General features: G+C 47.8%; 1 protein-coding gene across 1 annotated transcript in view; it reads right to left on the bottom strand.

Moving 5' to 3' along the window:
* Positions 1-14,913, bottom strand: part of LOC116521848 — a 40,549-nt gene extending 25,636 nt beyond the window's left edge. Inside the window, 5 exon segments of the mRNA XM_032236497.1 lie at positions 1,485-1,655; positions 5,205-5,297; positions 6,817-6,960; positions 13,114-13,241; positions 14,883-14,913. Coding sequence (XP_032092388.1) covers positions 1,485-1,655; positions 5,205-5,297; positions 6,817-6,960; positions 13,114-13,241; positions 14,883-14,913 — 567 coding nt within the window.

Here is a 14,913-nt window from a genome sequence, read left to right as displayed (position 1 = left end):
TAATTTATTTTGGTCAACGTCATGCTCCGAAGCGCCGGAAGGCAGGACGAGAAACAAGGGATGGAGACTCATCCAGGAGAGAAGCGACCTGGAACTAATTTCCTAGCAGGGAGGATAATTAAACAGGGGGACAGCTTGCCACCAGAACTTGCGTGTTGCTCCAAGACTGGAGGTCTTTAAGAAGTGACCGGAGTGCCATTTGTCTGGATTGGGATAGGGGCTCCTACTTGGGCAGGGGTTGGACTAGATGACCTCCAAGGTCCCTTCCAGCTCCGTGATTCTGTAAGCCTCCTGCCTGAGCAGGGGTTGGACTAGATGACCTCCAAAGTCTCTTCCAACTCCGTGATTCTTTAAGTCCCTTTTTGTAATACCATTGAACCTTCGAAGGTCACTAAACAAATGGTTGTAATTCAAGGACTATCGGGACACTATAACCTATGTCGCTTCATTACTGGAACTGAAACACAGTTTAATCACAGAATACCCTGAACCATAAACTAACCATGTGTTAGTGTTGTGGCTCACCAGTGGCCGGCAGAGCTGGCAGCAGATTCGGACAGTGAGGAGGTTGGGGAGGAACATGGGCCAGTCCTGGAGTCTGGGGAAGGCTCTGATGAGGGCTCTGTGTCGGAGGCAGAGAGGGGGCCAGGGCCATATAACAGTTATCAGCTGCCTTCAGAGTCAGACATCAGTGAGGCAGATGAACAGCTGGAGCCTGTTCCCAGTGTGTGCATGCACAGAGTTGTCAGACGAAGGGAACAGCTAAAGAACAGGGGTCGACTTGGGAGTAAGGCCATAGGTGAAAGATGAATGGCCGCTCCCAGAGGAAATAAAAGAGGAGCAAAAGGGGAGTGGAGTTTGCAGGAAACAATGACCTCACTTAATTGGTTCGTGACTCTCCGAGACTCCTTGCCAAGTTCTGCAGATCTCGGCCTGGCAGCTCTCCAAGCCAGATAAGGTCTGTGACTGTAAATCCTCCCTTGAAAGACTTTGCTGGATGTGAATGAGCAGCATTCACAGTCAATTAATAAAAGGGTTTTTTGTCGGGACCAAGAGTTTGCTTCACGCCCTTAGGAAGCCTCGGTCGGAACAGTTACGTTCGTGTCGCAGATGAATCAGCCACCTCTTTGCCTTATCTCAGGGGTGTCACAATTAAGACCAGCGTTCCAAATCCAGTCCCTGGGGTGCTTAGATCTGGCCCACGGGCCACCCCTCGACATGAGGGATGTCATGCTGGCCACACCCACCCTGACAATGCCCATCCCGGCCATGCCCCTCCCCCGAGGCCAAACACTGATGCGGCCCTCAGTGAAATTGCTTGGGACACCCCTGCCTTATCTGTGGTATGAACCAAACCAGAGTCCCTTTTGCAAACCCCTCACGGCCTGAGGCTTTTCAAAACGACGCTCAGCTTCTACCTCAGCCCCGTCTCTGTCGCCAGACCTGAAGTGCTGAACCTTAGCAAACATTGGACCTTCGCTTACCATAGCCACTTCAGTCTGCTGGGTGCCATAAGGGGTGCGGAAGAGAACACGGGTGGAGGTTGTGTTGAAGCCGTAGCCCAAGCTGTAAGCTTGGGTAGCCATCATGTTCTCAACGGAGCCATTTTGGAAATGGAAAATTACTTGCCAGACTTGGTTCATAGCCCCTTGGGCCTGCAAGGACAAACACAGATGAGAATGAGGGAGGGAGGGAGGAGACGTTCAGATATCCAGAGTCCTGCTTGAGGCTTAAACCATGGGTCGACAACCTTAAACACTCAAAGAGCCGTTTGGACCCGTTTCCCACAGAAAAGAAAACACCGTGAGCCACAAAATCCTTCCCTTGCCTGACTATTTACTGAGCGGCCACAAAACTAGCATATGTAGTTGAATTAAATCTGTTTTCTTCTGAAGCTTTTCTTGGATTTATCCGTGGTTGGCCTGCTGGGGGTTGAAAAGCTCAATAAATCGTGTGCCGGCAGGTATCACAGTTTGGCGATTGTGACGCGTATTTTGAGCCACAGGGAGCCACAGCAGAGGGATGAAAGAGCCACATGCAGCTCCAGAGCCGCGGGTTGCTCACCCTGGCTTAAACCATATTTATGAAGAAAATGTGGGTTCTAGGTGTCTTGAGGAGGAAGGTGCAATATTTGCAGAATGGGGTTGCGTGCTACGTTTGTCAAACGTGACCCTTGCTCTGCCGAAATAGGGGGAATTAACGGCGTACTACAGATTCTTCTGGGACAGTGATAGCAAACCGCTCGTCAGGGAAGAGGAGCTGCCCAGGATGCATGCGCACACCGGGCAGCTCCTCTTTCAGTTTCTGGAACGCATGCGCGCACGACAATCAGCTTGGCGGCGCACATGCGCCCGCAGAAACCGGGAGATCAGCTCTTCCGGTTTTCGGCCCTGCCGCGTGTGTGAAGGCCAGCTGATCGCCACACACACATGCATGCCAGAAATCCGGAAGAGCAACAGGCGAGGCCGCGCGTGCCAGCCAACATGGCTCTGCATGCCGCTTTGGGCAGGCGTGCCATAGGTTCACCATCAAAGTTCTAGGAGATGCAAGCTTTTAATGAAGTTTCCTGCCAGGAAGATCATGGATCAGTGAAGCCACCAGTATAGAGCCTGAGGCTACAGACAGATGCTGTGAAGCTAAGGCAACTGCCAGAAACAAAGATGTCTCCTTCCCACTCATACACAGCTATTTCCTAACCCTAAAGGCAGAATCCTGATACTATCTGGAGCAGGGGTGAAATGCTACCGGTTCTATCCAGTTCGCTGGAACTGGTAGTAACAAATCAGAGGTGGGTTCCTACCAGTTCGCACCTATTCGGTAGAACCGGTTCGTCAAATCTACTGAACCGGTTAGAAGAGGTTCCACTAGTGGACCCGGAAAGCAGGCCACACCTACAGAAGAGGTTCCAAAATTTTTTGAAACCCACCACTGGTCCTTGGATATGATTATTCTACACTATCATGCTCATATTTATAAAACTCAGTGCCTCTGTGAAAGGTAAGGATGACTACTGCGTTTGTGGTGCAATCAGAACATTGCGTGTGTTGAAGTTGTTTTAACGCAAACCAAAGATGCCTTTTAAAAAACAAGTTTACATCATATTCTGATGCATGCCAGTGCTGTGTGTGAGGTAATTTAAGGTGGTTCCGACAAGTGTCGTCGGCATCTTCATATCCGGTCACATGGGCGGCAAACCACTCCCATCCGGTCACATGGGTGGCAAGCCACTCCCACAAAGGAGGCCACACCCACAGACTAGGTTCGAACAATTTTTGAAACCCACCACTGTAACAAATGCTTCTGGTTTCCCGAACCGGTAGTAAAAAAATAAAAAAAGACTCCCACATAGAATGGAACAGCTGATTGTCACAGCTAATGAACCTTTTTAAAAAACTTTTTTCAAAGCATTTTTAACTACCTATTTGCCCAATTGGTAGCAAAAAAATGCTTTAAAAATAATTTTAAAAAAAGGTTCCAACTATCAGCTGTTTGACAATCAGCTGTGCTGGGGAATGTTTTTTCTTTTCTTTTTTACTTTTTTAAAGCATTTTTTTACTATCAATTAACCTTAACCGTGACTCTGTGGGTTTCCTGCAAGTTGCCGGGGCCATTTTGTGTGAAGTCCAGCTCCTTCTGCATTGTGTGTGTCAGTTGTGTGTGAGTAGGGTTGTGTGGCTTTTGTGTTGTTTGTGTGTGAAGCGTGCAAGTTGGCTTTTGAGCTCTTCGGGGCTCTGTGAGGTTCCTGCTTGTTGCTGCAGGGACCATTTTGTATGCCTTTGCATTGTGCGTGAGTCCCTTGTGTGGCTTTTGTGTTGTTTGTGTGTGAAGTGTGAAAGTTGGCTTTTGAGCTCACCGGGCCACATAACCATGACCACCAAGCCACACCCACCCAGTCACATGACCACCAAGCCACGCCCACCCAGTCACATGACCACAAAGCCATGCCCACCCAGTCACATGACCACCAAGCCGCGCCCACAGAACCGGTAGGGAATATTTTTAGATTTCACTACTGGTCTGTAGTGATATCTCTCCAGTCAAAGAAAAAATGAGATCAAAAGTATGCCACCTTCTCTAAATCAAGTATCCTTAAAACGCATAAATGCCATTTCCCCAAATTTACCACCTGATGGAGCCGTTACTGAGAATCCTGGAAGCTGAAGTCCCAACACCTGGAGGATCTTGGTGTTTACTTCACTGCTCCTCAGCTTTGAAAACCTAAAAGTGTGTGGACTTCAATTCCCAGAATTCCCCAGCTGGTATCAATTACATCAAAGAAGAGTACCAAGTTCCCCCTTTCTATTACCCTGTCAGCTGCCATCTTATACTTGCTTGGGGTTGCTTGGGGAAATGAAAGTAAGTTCCTGTGCCTTCTCAAGATTCTGCCTCAAGGTCACCCAGCTGGAAAGAGGAGGGAGCTGCATACCAAACAGCGCTTGGTTCCACCACAAAACCGCGCTCGACTAAACCGCGCCCGACTAAACCGCGTCGCTGACATCATCAACAGGACGACAACAGCGCAGACACAGAAGCACGCTGTAAACCCTAAACCTAAAATTAACCCCTAAACCTAAACCTAACTCCCCTAAACCTAATCCTAAACCTAACCCTTAACCTAACCCTTAACCTAACCCTAAACCTAACCCTAATCCTAGCCCTTAACCTAACCCTAAACCTAATCCTAACCCTTAATCTAACCCTAAACCTAACCCTAACCCTTAACCTAACCCTTAACCTAACCCTAAAGCTAACCCTAAACCTAACCCTAAACCTAACTCTAAACCTAACCCTAAACCTAGCCCTTACCTTAAGTTGAATCGGCTTGCTTTCAAAGCGCTATTTAAAGCGCCCTTCTTTCTCCGCGCTGGTTGTTGTCGCCCTGTTGATGACGTCAGCGATGCGGTTTAATCGGGCGCGGTTTAGTCGAGCACGGTTTTGATGGGTCACGACAGCGCTTCGACTGACCGTTATAAAAACATCTTGCTGAACTTAATTGGGGTGGGCAGTAAGGGACATTTAAGGGAGGGAAAAAGTAGAACTTAGGAATTCTGGCATGCGATTCTCAGTTCTGGCCTTGCAATACTGCACTACCTCTAATAAAACTATACCTTTCTCAACAAATGGAGCCAAGGATTGATTCTCTCCTGGGGTTTAAGTTGTGGCAGGGCTGACATATCCCAACTTTAATCCAACTCTACTCCTACCGTGTCTAGCATCCTTACCACAGGCCATGCTGCCATCCAATCTTCGTTCAGGGCTTCACTTGCTATTCCTGGGACAGCTCGCCGAACAGAGACCTGGAATAGAAACAACATTAGCACCCATGCATGCAGGCGTGCCCCGCCCACCTACCCCGCTTTTGCCACGCAATGGCATGGTGGACCCATTTTTCACCCTTCTCAGGCTTCAGAGGCTTTCCGGGAGCCTGGGGAGAGCGAAAATGGTCTCTCCCACCCCTTGGAGGCCCTCCAGAGGCTGGAAACAGCCGGTTTTCTGACTTCGGGAAAGCATCCTGAAACGGCCAAAAAACGGCCCAACGCACAAAACGGCTATATCACCGATACAGCCCCTCTGTTAATGCAGCCTGCAACTGCATTAACAAAAGCGCACACACACAACAGTTATGTGGTTCAGTGTCTACGCAAAAACACTATAGCATAGGCAATGCCAAACTTAATGACTGTAATTGAGCCCAACTTTTCTGTTGCTAAGTGAAACATTTGTTAAGTGAATTTGCCCCCTTTTAAGAACCTTTCTTGCCACCGTTGTTCAGTGAATCACTGCAGTTGTTAAATTAACAGCGCAGCTGTTTTTTTTAATGAATACTTTTTATTTCCATTTTCATAACACACACTCACATGTAAACTATACATAGCCAGTATTGTATAGTGTTAAATAATAATTACATCAGTTCCTCTTGTCAACAATACCCAGAAAAATAGAAACCCATTATAGCTCTTCTGCTCTCCATACACCTCTTTCTTCTACTACCCTCCAACTTTCTATCTTCCCTCCATCATCCTTTTCTACCCTACTTCCCTTTCTACTGCTCCTCTCTCTACAATCCACTCCTCCTTTTCCTTCTCATCTTCCCCCCTTACTCTCTCTCCTATCCTTCTCTTCCCATCTTTCTTCTCCCTTCTATTTCCCACTACTCCTCTCCTTGGTGTATTTCCTCTACATGTCAATATGCTTAACATCTCCTAGTTTTAAAGAAAAAATAGTAATAATAATAGTAATGAGAATATAAGAAAAAAAAACAGTATACATGTGGGGTCAAATTACATTAAAATCTAACACGTCTCGTCAAACCTGATATATATCCCTCCCCCCCACCCTCCCCCCCAGCCCCCCACAACCTACCCCCCCCCGACTTCCCAGAACCTGTACACGGTATAGATTTTTAACAAACACAGTCTAAAATATATTGGCACAGCTGTTGAGTGACTCTGGTTGTCCCCTTGATTTTGCTGATAAGGAGGTCGCAAAAGGTGATCTCCGGATGCCAGGATACGGCCGCTGTCATAAATATGAGTCGGTTGCCAAAAGTCCGAATTTTGATCAAATGACTAGGGATGGGGGATGCTGCAACAGTTGTGAGTGTGAAACTTGGCCGCAAGTCATTTTTTCCAGTGCTGTTCTCATTTTGAATGGTCATTAAATAAACTGAACCATACGTAATTATTATATATTTTTTTAAAATAGCGTGTCGACATATGCTGCAAACACAACTGATTTAATCCAAGCAACAAGAGGTTCCGTTTCCGTACGTCAAACTACATCAATCAATGATTTCAGCACCCTTATTTTACTCACCTCCATGTAATTTTCCTCGCAGACGATCTCACGGGGACTCCACGGGGCATTGAGGGGACAATTCATGGACACTTCATAAGCAGCAGTTACGTTATCAAGGCTGGTCATCTCCACCTGGAGCCGGAGGCTGAAATCCTGATCAAACTGCGGAAGGGGATTTAAAGAGCATTTGTTGTGAATCAAAGGTTTCAATTGGGTTTGAAGAACCCAGCTTTGGAAGCAATCTTAGGCCTGATCTACATCGATGTATCACTCTTTCTGATTTGGCATCTCCAGCTCCCATTGAGAACATTGGGAAACAATGAATTCTGGGGGCCTTGGTGCTCTCTGACATTGGTGGTTGTTGCACTGATGATGTTTATTTATTTATTTACTAGCCGATAACCCGGCGTTCCCCCTTACCAAAGGGAGCCTCCTTGTGGAGTACTGTGAAGCTGTTACCATGGCAACTCCACTGCGCTGTACAGTAGAAGCCATTTTACGGCCCAACAGGCTGGATCTTAACAGAACACACACCCCAAGGGGTGTTAGGGATGTCTTACTCCCATAGTATTTGTTTCCAGAGAGTAAGTCATCTGTGTACCAAGTTTGATTGAAATTGCTTGAGGCTTTCCAGAGTTATGCTGGATCATTCATATATATATATCTGAATGTTCTATCCCATATATATATATATATATATATATATATATATATATATATATATATATATATATATATATATAGACACACACACACACACATTTATATACCACAACTCCTGGTATGCCCAAATATGGGAGGAAGTTCACTGCTTCCATTCTCTGTCCATCGGCTCGTCATATTTGGGCATACCAGGGGTTGCGACTTTAAATATATATCTTTCTCCCTGGCTCGGCTGATAAGGAGAGGAACTCTGTGGCTTAATTGATTGATTGATTGATTTCATTTATATGCTGCCCTTTTCCCTGAAGGGGACTCAGGGCGGCTCACAGTTCAATCGGGAAGGGGTACAGACAGGGGGTAAAAGAAAAAAAACAAACATAACAGTACACAATTTAAAAAACACACAATAACCATACCATTCGAGAAGGGGGGCAGAAGCTTTTTAGCCCCAGGCCTGTCGGAATAGCCAGGTTTTAAGGGCTTTGTGGAAGGCCTGGAGGGTGGTGAGGGTTTGAATCTCCATGGGGAGTTCGTTCCAGAGGGTCGGAGCAGCCAAAGAGAAGGCTCTCCTCCGGGTAGTCGCCAGTCAACATTGGCCGGCGGATGGAATTCGGAGGAGGCCTAGTCTGTGGGATCTGATCGGTCTATTGGAGGTAATTGGCAGCAGGCGGTCTCTCAAGTACCCAGGTCCAATACCATGAAGGGCTTTATAAGTGACAACTAGCGCCTTGAAGTGTATCCGAAGACCAATAGGCAGCCAGTGCAGCTCATGGAGGATAGGTGTTACGTGGGTGAACCGAGGTGCACCCACGATCGCTCACGCGGCTGCATTCTGGACAAGCTGAAGTCTCCGAATGCTCTTCAAGGGCTGCCCCATGTAGAGCACGTTGCAGTAGTCCAGTCTAGAGGTCACAAGGGCACGAGTGACTGTTGTGAGGGCCTCCCGGTTCAGGTAGGGACACAACTGGTGCACCAGGCGAACCTGGGCAAATGCCCCCCTGGTCACAGCCGACAGGTGGTGTTCGAAAGTCAGCCGTGGGTCCAGGAGGACTCCCAAATTGCGAACCCTGTCTGAGGGGCGTACCGTTTGACCCCCCCCCCCCAGCCTGAGAGATGGAAAACTTGGCCAATTAGTAGGAGGGAAACACACCAGCCACTCGGTCTTATCTGGGTTGAGTACAAGTTTGTTAACCCCCATCCAGGCCCCAACAGCCTCGAGGAACTGGCACATCACGTCAACCGCTTCACTGAGTTGGCACGGGGCGGACAGATACAACTGTGTATCGTCCGCATACTGATGGTATTTTATCCCGTGCCGTCGGATGATCTCACCCAGAGGCTTCATGTAGATATTAAACAGGAGGGGGGACAGGACCGAACCCTGCGGCACCCCATAATTCAGGGGCCTAGGGGTCGATCTCTGCCCTCCAACCAACACCGACTGTGACCTGTCTGAGAGGTAAGAGGAGAACCACCATAGGACAGTGCTTCCCACCCCCACCTCCCGCAGTCGTCGCAGAAGGATACCATGGTCGATGGTATCGAAGGCCGCTGAGAGGTCAAGGAGCACTAGGACGGAGGCATGACCTCCATCCCTGGCTCTCCAGAGATCATCGTTAATGGTTAACACATCTGCCTAAGATGCAATACAGCACAGGTTCCAATCCCAGTAAGGGTATGGTTAACTGATGAGAGCTAAATAGCTTGAAATAGATCTATACTAGTCTCCCTTTATTTATTTATCAGCACAACTACAATACAAATGTAACAAAGGCAACAGTAAAAATATTGGGTTTCTGTCTGGATGGTCTCTTATGACGAGCCGATGGGCAGAGAATGGAATGGTCATTAAGTCTCCCTTTATTTATTTATCAGCACAAATACAACATACATACATACATACATACATACATACATACATACATATATATAGTTTTAACAGGGTCGTAATGAATTTACAGGTAGCCCTCAACTTACAACCATAATAGCGCCCAAACTTTCTGTTGCTAATTGAGACAGTTGCTAAGTGAATTTTGCTCCATTTTACCATTTTTCTTACCACTGCTGTTAAGTGAATCACTGCAGTTAAATTAGTAACCTAGTTGTAAAGGGAATCTGGCTTCCCTCATTGACTTTGCTGGTTTCTGACTCTGGGACACGACGGCCGTCATAAATATGAACCGGTTGCCAAACCAATTTTGATCACATGACCCATGGAGATGCTGCCACAGTCGTAACTGGTCATAAGCCCCATTTTTCATGGACATGATTTTGAACAGCCACTAAACGAACTGCTGTAAGTCGAGCTCTTATCTGTATTTGTTTTATTTATTTGTAATTTATTCGCTGCCTGTCTAACAGTGGGGTTACTCTAAGCCAGGGGGCAGCAAACTGTGGGCTCTGGAGCCGCATGTGGCTCTTTCCTCCCTCTACTGCGGCTCCGTCACCGGTCGGCGCCACAATTTTGAGAGGAGCTTCCGGTGGGGGGAGGGGGGAGAGAAGCACAGTGCGCCCGGAGAAGACTTTATGGCAAGGGGAGGGTTTTCCAGTTGTCTCCACAATTGATAGGGCTTTCGGTTATGACAGGTAGAGGAAAAAGTACGCCATGCTAGGAGGAGACTCTATGATGGGAGGAACTGAACTTCTGGTCAGCTCCAGAATTGAACAGGGGGCTTCCGGTTAGGAACTTTGTGGCTCCCAGTGTTTTCTTTTCTGTGGGAAAGGGGTCCAATTTGAGTGTTTAAGTTTGCCGACCCCTGCTCTAAGCGGCTTGCAATAATGAAAAGGAGGAAAATGAAAGGAGTGGAAGCAAGCAAAACAGAAGTAACATGATAGAGTTGGTCCAGAATGCAGCCGCGTGAGCGATATTGGGTGTACCTAGATACACCCATGTTACACCTATCCTCCGCGAGCTGCACTGGCTCCCCATTGATCTCCGGACGCGCTTCAAGGTGCTAGTCGTTACTTTTAAAGCCCTACATGTTTTAGGACCTGGCCACCTGAGAGACCGCCTCCTGCCACTTATCTCCCAACGACCAACAAGATTGCACAGATTGGGTCTCCTCCGGGTGCCGTCGACCGGACAATGCCGGCTGGCGGCTCCTCGGGGGAGGGCCTTCTCTGTAGCTGCGCCGGCCCTTTGGAACGATCTACCCGTAGAGATCCGGACCCTTACCACTCTCCCAGCCTTCCGTAAAGCCACTAAGACCTGGCTGTTCCGGCAGGCCTGTGGCTGTTGATCGATATCCAGCTCCACTCTGACAGAATGGATGTTGTGGAATTTTAATATTGTATCTTTATTTTAATTTTAAATGTTTCTTTTATCATGCCTGTAAGCCGCCAGGAATCCCAAGGGAGTGGGCGGCATACAAATTTCAATAAATTGACATTGAAATAGAATGAAATAAACAATGATGGAAGAACACAAGAATATTGCATCAATATGATAACCAAAAAAATGGATGGGAAGAGAGAGCAAGGGGGGAGAGCGGCATGGAGTCTGCCATCAATCTACCAGCCCCTTCCAGTTTGAAACTCCTCCATTTGGTGCCCAGGCGCCCGGAGAGCTGGCAGAGCTTAAGGGTTGTAAACTTGACAGCTTTAAGACTTGTGGACTTCAACTCCCAGAATTCTTCCTCTAGTCATGTTGGCTCAGGAACTCTGGCATTGAAGTGTGCAAGTCTTAAAGCTGTCAAGTTACAAGACCCTTGCACCCAGGGGTGGGTTCCTGACAGTTCTAACCTCTTCTATAGAAGAGGTTCCACAAATCTACAGTGCCGTTTAGAACCGGTTCCAGCGCCTTCCCCCCGCCCATCTGCACATCATCAAGATGAAGAGCAAGAGGAGGAATTCTGGGAGTTGAAGTCCACAAATCTTAAACTGTCAAGTTTGAACACCCCTAGGGTATTTTTTTTCTAAAGGTTTAGGGGTGCAAGGGTCTTGTAACTTGACAGCTTTTAGACTTGCGTGCTTCAAATGCCAGAGTTTCTGAGCCAACATTTTGGTTGCTAAGCAAGAGTGTTGTTAGGTGAGTTTCACCACATTTTACAAGTTGGCCACGCCCACCCAGTCATATGGCTGGCAAGCCACTCTCACCTGGTCACATGGCTGGCAAACCACTCCCACAAAATAGGCCATAACTACAGAAGAGGTTCTAAAAAATTTTGAAACCCACCACTGCTTCCACCCCTAACACTTTAGGAAAAAAAACCCAGGGGTGTTCAAACTTGACAGCTTTAAGACTTGTGGACTTCAACTCCCAGAATTCTTCCTCTTGCTCTTCATCTTGATGATGTGCTGATGGGCGGGGGGGAGGGAACTGGAACCTGTTCTAAACGGCACTGTAGATTTGTGGAACCTTTTCTATAGAAGAGGTTAGAACTGGCAGGAACCCACCCCTGGTACACATGCATTTTGGGCACTTGAACCGGAAAAGGTTAGCCATCACTGGAATAGGCCCTTTGCTTTCTTGGGGGAAGGTTTCCATTCTTACTACCGATAACCAAATCTGGCCCTAGATTCTGCCTTGCTTTACCTTCCCAATAAGCAACCAATTCAGGAGATTGTTTTAAAGCAGTTTATTCGAGTACCCTGATAAAGTGAGATCTCTCTATGAAAAGGGAGAAGTTAACACAACAAAGGAAATGCAAGAGGAAAGTCAATTGGACAGGATAAAGGTAACCCCTGCTCCTTTGCATAGGGAATCATGTTACATGTACCGTATTTTTTGGAGCATAAGATGCACCTTTTTTCTTCAAAAAAGAAGCTGAAAATCTGGGTGCGTCTTATACACTGAATACAGCATTTATTTCCTCCTGAAACCCCGCCCCTTCACCAAAATGGCCATGCATAGCCGTTAGGAAGCTTTTAGAGAGCTCCTGGAGGCTGGGGAGGGCAGAAATTTTTTGCTCAATTGTACCCCCAGCCCCCAAGAGCACTCTGTAAACTTCCTAAAGGCTATCCATGCCCTTTTCTTTACAAAAAACAGGTCCATTTTTGTGAAAAATGGGCCATTTTTGCTAGTTTTTGCCCCACCCCCCCCAGAGCACTCTGCAAGCCCCCTAAAGGCTATTCATGCCTTTTTTGGGGGGGGGAACGGGCCCATTTTCATGAAAAACGGGCCATTTTTGGGAGGCTTGCAGAGTGCAAAAACTTTTTTTTATTTGCCTCTTCAAAAACTTGGTGCGTCTTATACTCCGAAAAATACGGTAGTCAAACTGGTTGCATGTTTGCATCCCATAATATCACACATGTTCATTAAAATGAGGTCTGATGTGAGAAGGTGGGGGGGCGTGGGTAAATGGTAAGGGAAAAAAAGGTTGTTTAGAGTTCACCAAAGAGATAAAACCAGCTCCCCAATTTGGATTAACAAACTTTTTTCTTATCTGTGTAAACTAGTCTTGAACCAGTTTTATCTTTTGAATTTAGGAATGTTAAAAGCTATTGCTACCTTCCAGTCTGTAACGAGCCCGAACATCATTTTAAAAGAGAGAAAGCAAGTCAAATTAAAATACAAACTAACTAGGTGACTTAACAAGATACAAAATCCATGTCATGTGCCTACCATCACCACCACCACAATGCCGATCACTACAGAATCTGGTTTATAAACTCTCCAGCCCAGCTTCACCCAAGACAGGACGTAAGTCTTACCACATTGCGGACGGAACAAGCCAGGAAGGAGACACGGATTTCCGGGTTTCCACGGAGATCCACGCCGTGGGTGAATCCGCACTGGGTAGCGATGTGATCAGTCACAGAGATACGCTGGCCGAGTTCATCTAGGAAAGCGAAAAAACAAATTCGATCTCCAAGCCAGCTTGCAGCATCATTTGCTCTTGGAGTTCACCATACTATCACATACTATCTGGTGTATGACAGGGGTTTAAAGTTTAAAGTTTAATAACACTTATATGCCACCCAATCCTGTAGGATTCCGGGCGGCTTACAATACAAGTAAATCAAAAAAAGAATGAAAGAAAAGAAAAGATAGATTTAAAAACATAGATTTAAAAAACACACCATGCACTCCATTCTAAGTGGGGCAGGACCGTATTTGGGGTCAACAGCCCCAGGCCTGCCAGAACAGTCAGGTTTTGGTGGCTTTATGGAAGGCCGGGAGAGTGGGAAGGGTCCGGATCTCTGCAGGTAGATCATTCCACAGGGCCGCGTCAAACTCAAGGCCCGAGAGCCGGAGCCGGCTTAGATCTGGCCTTCAGGGCTGCCCCGGAAACAGCGAAGGATCATCCCACAGTGCCTCTGCCAGCCAAAATGGAGCTTGGGGCAGGCGGCCCTCCCGAGCGCCATTTTCACTGGCAGAAGGTTGCAGGAGGCCGTCGTAGCCGAAAATAGAGCTCGGGAGATGTTTTCGCTGGCCAGAGGCGCCCCCGACATGAGTGACATGCTGGCCATGCCCACCCCAGCCCCCCAAGGTCGAACACAACTCTGAGGCGGCCCTCAGTGAAATTGAGTTTGACACCACCGGTGTATGAAAAGAAGGACCAGGAAGGACATGATAGCAGTGTTCCAATATCTCAGGGGCTGCCACAAAGAAGAGGGAGTCAAGCTATTCTCCAGGGCACCTGAAGGCAGGACAAGAAGCAATGGGTGGAAACGAATCAAGGAGAGATCCAACCTAGAACCAAGGAGAAATTTCTTGACAGTGAAAAGAATTAATCAGTGGAACAGCTTGCCTCCAGAAGTTGTGGGTGATCTAACCATGAAGATTTCAAGAAGAGATTGGACAGCCATTTGTCTGAAATGGTACAAGACCACCTGCTTAAGCAGGGCGTTCCACTAGACACTACCGTGTTTCCCCGAAAATACGACATGTCCTCATAATACAGCCATGCCACATTTTTCTGGTGGGCAAAAATATAAGCCCCCCCCCCGCATATAAGCCCCCTGGACAACCCCCCACCTCTGGCCAGGCAGAGCGCCACTCACCAACCTAGCAGTATTCTGAAGGTTCCAAGCCGCAGGAACCTGGGGGGAGGCAAAGGTGATCGCGTTGATTGGTGCCTTCGGGATACCGCTAGGTTGGTGAGCAGCGCTGTACCCAGCTGAAGAGAGGGGGTTGCCAGGCGGCTGGTCTCTTGCAAGCGGGCTCCGACAGCCTAATGGGCGAATGGCTGTGTTGCCTGTCGCAGCAGCGCAATACAACAGCCATGAAGCGACCACGCTCATGAGCAGCCACCCGGAAAACCCCCTTTTCAGCCAGGCACAGCGCCATTCACCGACCTAGGGGTATCACCAAGCCACGTGAGCAGCTGTTCGCCGCTGCTCGGCTCCCGTGACTTGGCACCTTCCAAATGCCAGTGAATGTCACTCTGCACGGCTGGAGAGGGGAGTTGCGCGAGCGGCTGTTCCGCTCTTGCTCACCCGCCTCCCAGCCTCATGATGCATGGCCCAGCTCTCATTACAGAACCAGGGCACCGCCGCCACCGCCGCCAT

This window comes from Thamnophis elegans, chromosome Z (genome assembly GCF_009769535.1).
Source record: "Thamnophis elegans isolate rThaEle1 chromosome Z, rThaEle1.pri, whole genome shotgun sequence".
NCBI classification, from domain to species: Eukaryota; Metazoa; Chordata; class Lepidosauria; order Squamata; family Colubridae; genus Thamnophis; species Thamnophis elegans.
Note: the sequence above shows the minus strand (reverse complement) of the source record. Positions and strands in the feature narration are given on the sequence as shown.